This window comes from Nerophis ophidion, linkage group LG24 (assembly GCF_033978795.1).
Source record: "Nerophis ophidion isolate RoL-2023_Sa linkage group LG24, RoL_Noph_v1.0, whole genome shotgun sequence".
Lineage (NCBI taxonomy): Eukaryota > Metazoa > Chordata > Actinopteri > Syngnathiformes > Syngnathidae > Nerophis > Nerophis ophidion.
The window spans coordinates 15,822,040-15,830,602 of record NC_084634.1 but is presented as its reverse complement, the minus strand read 5'-3'; the positions used below and the strand labels follow the sequence as shown (position 1 = coordinate 15,830,602).

Sequence of the window (8,563 nt, the reverse complement as noted above, 5' to 3'; positions counted from 1 at the left end):
TAACAGTTTTAAGAAATTAACTATCTTTGAGCCCTTGGAATTTTATTTGGAGTTTTTCGAAATTTTCTCGAAAAATGATAATGAATCCAAATCAATGTTGTTATGAATTATTGACGTATTTAATCCTACAATTACTTCATATCAAATATTTTACTTTTAAATCTTTTTGGGGGGAAATATTGCGTAGTTTGTGTTTTTTCGATAAAAACTAGGTTTGTTTTTGTATTTTTTTTCCAAAAAGGCCATAGAATATATGTTTTGAAATAAATAAATAAACTTGTTAAACATATTTGTAAAAATGGGAAAAAAAGAAAGTGTGAGAAAAGTTCAGAGGGTGTGCATAATTTGTGTTAGCAAAATCCTGGGCGTAGAACATTAAAAAAAATATATATAATTTTATTTCGACAAATCTGAACTTAAAAATAAATGTATTCATTTATTAAAAAAAAGATTTAATGTTTGACTTATTTTTAACACTTTTATGAAGATAACCCTTCATGATCCCTTAGAATTTTAGTGGGAGTTTTGTTTTTTTAACTGCAATAGCTCAAAAAATAATAATGAATCAAAGTCAATGTTATTAATCATTGGTATATTGAATCCCACAATTATTTTACATCAAATATTTCACTTTTAAATCTTTTTGGGGAAAAATATTGCATATGTTGTTTTTTTGCCATAAATCAGGATTTTCTTTAATCAAAAGTGCATAGAACATTAATGAAAAATGTTGTAAATTTTGTGTCGACAGATCTGAAGTTGATTTAAAAATGTGTTAAAATGGTAAAAAAAAAATTGTCCATGACTTATTTTTAACACTTTTATGAAAGGGACAAAATCAATGTTGTTAATTATTGACAGACTGAATCCTTCAATTATTTCACATCAATAATGTCACTTTTAAATCTTTTTTTGTGAAAATATTGCATATTTTGTGCTTTTGCCATAAAAACAGAGTTATTTCTTTGACCAAAACAGCATAGAACATTACAAAAAATAGATAAATACACTTTTTAAAAATTTGCTCAATAAAAATAAAATAAAATAAATTGCGAGGAAAGTTCTGAGGGTGTGCATGATTTGCGTTTTCAAAATTTTGGTCATAAAACATTTAAATAAAAAAAATTTAAAAAATGTAATTAAATTAAAAATAAATGAATTAATTTATTAGAAAATCAATTAATTTTTACTTTTTTTTAACAATTTTATGTAAAGGACCCTTTTAGATCCCTAAGAATTTTAGTGAGAGTTTATTTTTTAACTGTAATTTCTCAAAAAATAATATTGAATCAAAATCAATACAAAGGGTTTTCTTTAACCAAAAGAGAAAATAACGTTAAAAAAAATTTACTTTTTAAAAGTTTGCTCGGTAAAAAAATGAAAAAAAAAGTGCAAGAAAAGTTTTGATGGTGTGCATAATTTGCGTTTGCAAAATCTTGGACATAAAACATTTAAAAAAAAAAAAAAACTATAGACAGATCCGAAATTAAAAATAAATTAATTAATTTACTATAAAATCAATTAATTGTACTTATTTTTAATAATTATATGTAAAGGACCCTTTTATTTGGATCCCTTAGAATTTTAGTGGGAGTTTATTTTTTTAACTGAAATTTTTTCAAAAAATAATAATGAATCAAAATCAATACAAAGGGTTTTCTTTAACCAAAAGAGCAAATAACGTAAAAAAAAATGTAAAAAAAAAATGTTAAGTTTACCCGGTAAAAAAAATAAAAAACAAGTGCAAGAAAAGTTCCGACGGTGTGCATAATTTGCGTTTGCAAAATCTTGGTTATACCATTTAAAAAAAAACAAAAAAACAACTTTATCGACCGATACGAAATTAAAAATAAATGAATTTGTTTATTAGAAAATCAATTAATTGTACTTATTTTTCAACAATTTTATGTAAAGGACCCTTTTAGATCCCTTAGAATTTTAGTGGGAGTTTATTTTTTTAACTGCAATTTCTCAAAAAATAATAATGAATCAAAGTCAATACAAAGGGTTTTTTTTAACCAAAAGAGCAAATAACTTTAAAAAAAATACACTTTTTAAAAGTGTGCTCGGCAAAAAATGTTTTTAAAAAGTGCAAAAAAAGTTTTGAGGGTGTGCATAATTTGGGCATAGAACATTTAAAAAATAATAAAACTTTATGTCGATAGATATGAAATAAAAAAATAAAGGAATTCGTTTATTTAAAAAAATATATATTTTTTAACACTTTTATAAAAAGAACCCTTTTGGATCTCTAACAATTTTAGTGGATTTTTTTTTTTTAACTGCAATTTCTCAAAACATAATAGTGAATCAAAATCGATGTTATTAATTATTGGCATATTGAATCTTAGAATTATTTCACATCACATATTTCACATTTAAATCTTTTTTTTGGAAAATATTGCATATTTTGTACTTTTCGCCATTAAAATAGGGCATGGAACATTTCTAAAAAAAAACAGAAAACATTTTTGGGGTAAAAATTAAAAAAACAAGTGCAAAAATCCTGGACGGACTGAGTATTAACATTTATTCGCAAGTGGCCCATTTTCACAATAAAAGTGCACAATATTGACAAACTGTTTATCAATTTGTTGGAAATGACCACGCTGGGCTTAACAATTGAGAAAGGCTGCAAAAGGTAAACAAACGTCATGTGAACGTCCCCAGAAGGTGGCATTTTCTTGCATTTGGATGTCTGCAGCTGTCACTTTGAAGGATGCAAATTCATCTGTCACTTGTTCTCCCCTCCCCCATCTAGACTGTGTCAGGATAAACTGTAACACCAGTAAGTCAACATTCTTCTTCTGGCGCTTTCTTCCTTTGCCATAAATGTGTGATTCTGAGGCAGAGGGCTGAATTGTCTGCATGCGGGGGACTGATAAGAGGATTTGGCAGATAAGAGGGCGAGAAGTAATAGCCGCACATCAAAGTTATGCAAATCTCACTTAATGTTCTTGGTAGACTTTATAAGGCCCCATTTAATGGATTCATTCAGGAAATAGTTTCCCGTATGATGGCGCTAACTGGACTGAAACTCTCCTTAAATCGTTTGATCGACAGTTGGTGTGATCAGACATGCTGGTGCTCATAATAAGGACTCATAATATCGGTGAAACATATCTAATGTTTTGTTTTTATGGTCAGGGCTGAGGTGTCCGATGGCCTCCCGCAGCAATTTTTTATGGTAAAATATTTTAACACAAAAAAAAAGGGGAATAAAAGAGAAAACTGGTGAAATTTAATGAGGAAAAAAGAGAAAATAGTTCATTTTAAACTGTCTTTGCTCAAAAAATAATAATGAATCAAAATCAATGTCATTAATTATTGACATTTTGAATCGTACAATTATTTCACATCAAATATTTCACTTTGAAATATTTTTTGGGGAAAAATGTTACATATTGTTGGGTTTAGAGTGAATTAAAATTAGAAAAAGAGCATGAAAAATGGTTAGAATTTTTTTAAACTTTATATAAACATCTGAAATTAAATTAAAAATGAAAGTGTTAAAGTAAAAAAAAAATATATATATATATATATATATATATTGTTTTTAATATTTTTACTTTAACACTTACATTTCAATTCTAATTTCATATTCATATCATTTTATAATTTTAACACATTAATTTTAGTTGAAGTATTTTTTTAAATTGCAATTACTCAAAAAATAATAATTAAAATCAATGTTATTACTTATTGACATATCGAATCCTACAAATATTTCACATCAAATATTTCACTTTTGAATAACTTAAACATAAAAAAAAAAAAAGGATTGTATGACTAATTTGTAACACTTTTATGAAAGGGATTCTTTCAGATCCCTGAGAATTTTAGTGGGAGTTTTTTATTTATTTATTTATTTTTATTACAATTGCTCAAATAATAATGAATCAAAATAAAAGTTATTAATTATTGACATATTGAATCCTAAAATTATTTCACATCAAATATTTCACTTTTAAATATTTCTTTATTTGTATTTTTTAAACCAAAAGATCATGAGACATTTTAAGACAACAATGTAACTTTATATAGACAAATTTAAAGTTAAATAAAAAATGTATGCGATAAAAGATAAAAAAAAAAAAAAAAAATAATTGTATAACTTATTTTTTAAATCCCTGAAAATTTTTGTGGGAGTTTTTTTTTTATTGCAATTGCTCAAATAATAATGACTCTAAATCAATGTTATTATTTTTGACATATTGAATCTTACAATTACTTCATATCAAATATTATGTTTTAAAATATTTTTCAGAGCAAATATTGCATATTTTGTGTCGTTACCATAACAACGGTGTTTTCTTTAACCAAAAGGGCATATAACCTTTAACAAATAATTTAATATCGACAGATCTGAAGTTGATTTAAAAATTTAAGAGTTGAAAGAAAATAAATAAATTAATCCATGACTTTTTTTTAACACTTTTATGAAATTTAGTGTTTTTTTTTTAAACTGCAATTGCTCAAAAAATTACAATGAATCAAAATCAATGTTATTAGTTTTGACATATTGAATCTTACAATTACTTCATATCAAATATTTTGTTTTACAATATTTTTCAGAGCAAATATTGCATATTTTGTGTTGTTACCATAACAACGGTGTTTTTCTTTAACCAAAAGGGCATATAACCTTTAACAAATAATTTAATATCGACAGATCTGAAGTTGATTTAAAAATTTAAGAGTTGAAAGAAAATAAATGAATGAATCCATGACTGTTTTTTAACACTTTTATGAAATTTAGTGTTTTGTTTTTTTTTAAACTGCAATTGCTCAAAAAATTACAATGAATCAAAATCAATGTTCTAATTAATTATTGACATACTGAATCTTACAATTATTTAAAATTAAATGTTTTGCTTTTAAATCATTTTATGTTTTTGCCATTTTATGTTTTTGCCATAAAAACAGGGGGTTTGTTTCGCCAAAAGGGTATAGAAAATTTAAAAATAATTCCTCTTTATATTGACAGATCTGAAGTCGATTTAAAAATGTATTCGTTGAAAGTAGTGAAATGAAGTGAATTATATTTATATAGCTCTTTTCTCTAGTGACTCAAATAGTTTTAACATAGTGAAACCCAATATCTAAGTTACATTTAAACCAGTGTGGGTGGAACTGGGAGCAGGTGGAGCAGGAGCGGGGATCGAACCTGGAACCCTCAAGTTGCTGGCACGGCCACTCTACCAACCGAGCTATACCGCCCAAGTATAAATAAATGAGTAAATTAATGTATGACTTATTTTTTACATTTTCATGAAAAGGACCCTTTTGGATACCTTACCCCTTGATTCCCGAGCGCGCCCACCGCTGCTGCTCACTGCTCCCCTCACCTCCCAGGGGATGGAACAAGGGGATGGGTCAAATGCAGGGGGTAATTTCACCACACCGAGTGTGTGTGTGACTATCAGTGGTACTTTAACTTTAACTTACAATTTTAGTGGGAGTTATTATTTTTTTAAACTGTGATTGCTCAAAAATAATAACGAATTCAAATAAATGTTGCAAATGTTGTTCTATTTCCATAGGAAAAAAAATCATGGTTTGATTGACCAAAAGGGGCATAAAACATTAACAATTATTTGTTTTAAATAACTATAATGACATATCTGAAGTTGATCCGGAGCGGGGGTCGGCAACCCGCGGCTCCTGGAGCTTTTTCAAAAATGTATAAAACAGGGGAAAAAATGAGGGGGGGGAAATGTATTTGTTGTTTTAATATGGTTTCTGCAGGAGGACAAACAAGACACAAACCTCCCTAATTGTTATAAAGCACACTGTTTGTATTAAACATGCTTCACTGATTCGCGTATTTGGCAAGCGCCGTTTTGTCCTACTAATTTTGACGGTCCTTGAACTCACCGTAGTTTGTTTACATGTACAACTTTCTTGGACGTGTTTTTATGCCACTTCTTTTTCTGTCTCATTTTGTCCACCAAACTTTTAACGTCGTGCGTGAATGCTCAAAGGTGAGTTTTGTTGATGTTATTGACTTGTGTGGAGTGCTAATCAGACATATTTGGTCACTGCATGACTGCAAGCTAATCGATGCTAACATGCTATTTAGGCTAGCTATATGTACATATTGCATCATTATGCCTCATTTGTAGCTATATTTGAGCTAATTTAGTTTCCTTTAAGTCCTCTTAATTCAATTTATATCTCATGACACACTATCTGTATATAATATGGCTTTTAAATTTTTGCGTCTCCAGACAGATTTGTTTTTGTATTTTTGGTCTGTCAACATTTTGGGTTGCCGACCCCTGGTCGAGAGATATGGACGTTGAAAAAAAATAATGTATGATTTACTTTCAACACTTTTAAGAGTGGGGTCATTTTGAACCTGTATTAATCTTTTTGGGAGTTTTTTAGTGTTGTCCTGTGTTTAGTGCTTTAATTTCGGTCCTGTGCTTTTATTTTGGTGGCTTTTCCGGTTTTGTTGGCGTCTTCACTTCCGCCCCGGAGCACCTCCAAGCAGCTGTTTGCAATCGGAAATCAAGAATTTCTATTGTTTTTGTGTTTTGTTGTCGGGACTTTAGTTTGTATGGTCGTCATTAATGGACGGATGCTCAACGTTTTTTGTAAGTTGCGCTGTTCTATCATTCGGTTTGTTTTGTACTTGGCACTCGTCTTTGTTTTGTTTTTTTAACTACTTTAAATACTGTTTACCTTCAGGCTGCCTCCTCGGCTATCTGTACTAAATCTCAAATATTCCATTTTGACATGTTTTAGGGTTAAAACATTGCATTTCTTTTGTTTTTGCAATAAAAACAAACAAAAAAAGAGCATACACAAATTATACAAAATTAAAATTCATTGTATAAAGCGGAAGTTTATCAGGAGATAAAATATTGCAAATCCGGTGCATTTACCAAAACAAAATCAACGGGGTTTTCTTTACCAAAAAGGTCATACACATTTAAAAAAAAAAAAATATATATATATATATATATATATATATACATATATATATATATATATATATATATAATATATATTCAATCAAAACTTTATTACAGATTAGAAATTGATCTGGAGATTAAGTAATATTGCTTTTTAAAAACTTAACCGGGACCCTTTTTGATACCTTGGAATGTTTGTGGGATGTTGTATTTATAACTGTCATTGCTCCAAAAAAATTGAATCAAAATCACTTATGCATTATTCTTCACATCAAATATTCCACTTTAAAAAATGGGGGAAAATATTGCATATATTGTATGTTTGCCATTAAAAAAAATTTCCATGATCAAAAGGGCATAAACCAAACACAACCATCAAAAATTGTCCAAATCTACAGTGTAACTTATTTTTAGCTCTTTTTACGAGTGGGACCCTTTTGGTACCCTTAAAATTTAATGGGATTGTTTTAATTTTAAACTGCCATTGCTAAAAAAAGAAAAATAATGCATAAAGTCTATGTTATGAGTTACTGACCTGTTTAAGAATTCAATTACTTTACTATAAGTATTCTACTTTTATTTTATTTTATTTTTAGTTTTTTGGGGGGGTATGGCGTGGTTTGTACTTTTGCCATAAAATCGTGTTTTCTTTATCAAAAAGGGCATAAAAAATGAACAACAACAAACAAAACGACCAACAATTAAATCTGATCAATAATATTAATTATTTCTAAACATTTTTATGAGTGTGGCTCTTTTATTCTTTTTTCGTAGTTAGTGGGATTTTGTAATATATTTTTTAAACAGTCCATGCTTAAAAACAAATTAATCAAGATAAATGCTATGAATTGTTGCCCTATTTAAGACTCCAATTACCTCACATCCAAGTATTCCACTTTGAACATTTTTAGAGGGGAACTATTCCATGTTTTTGCTATAATACAGGGTTTTATTTAGCTAAAAAGGCATTTTTTATATATATATATATATACATATATATATATATATATATATATATATATATATATATATATATATATGTATATGTATATATATATATATATATATGTATGTATAAGGAATTTTTAATGCTGTAATGGCCAAAGTGAAATTTCAATAAGAATTAAATTTTTTTTTAAAGTGGCAAAAAGGTTAAATTATTAATTTAAACATGTTTTTTTCTTTAAAAAAGGCAATGACGCTACAGGCTTTTATGTAATTACTCAATCAGAAAAATTAATATATTAGGTTTGTGTTTTTAAAATTATTCAACACGTGTCAAATAAATAAAACGTTTTTACACTTTGTTTCCTTTTTTTTATTTACCTGGTTTTAGGCTACAAAGTTGTCTCATGTTTAAAGAAATCTAAAAACAGTTTTTATTTTAAAAAAAATGTTGAAAAGCTCAAATTCTTGTTTCCTTAAAAGAGGCATTGAGACAATTTAGGGTTTTATTTGATTACCCAATTAATCGGACAAAATAATAAATCAAGTTTCTGTTTTTGTTATTCAAATATAAATTGTCAAGTAAAAAATGAAAATAAAATAAACAAGTCTAATTTATTATTTTTTTACATGTCTGAGGCCCTTACGGGTCTCCAGGACTAAACTTGAGGGGAGCCTTAAAATTTAAAACATAAAAT

The 8,563-nt window shown here is 27.7% G+C and overlaps 1 protein-coding gene across 12 annotated transcripts in view; it reads left to right on the top strand.

The window, feature by feature from the left end:
• Positions 1 to 8,563, top strand: part of nrxn3b (neurexin 3b) — a 799,837-nt gene that overhangs the window by 329,181 nt on the left and 462,093 nt on the right. For 8 of the 12 annotated variants that reach the window (XM_061886825.1, XM_061886819.1, XM_061886820.1 and 5 more), the window contains one exon: positions 2,762 to 2,788. The exons of the other annotated variants lie outside the window; for them this stretch is intronic. In XM_061886825.1, coding sequence (XP_061742809.1) covers positions 2,762 to 2,788 — 27 coding nt within the window. The remainder of the gene's footprint in view (positions 1 to 2,761; positions 2,789 to 8,563) is intronic. 12 annotated transcript variants of the gene reach the window in all.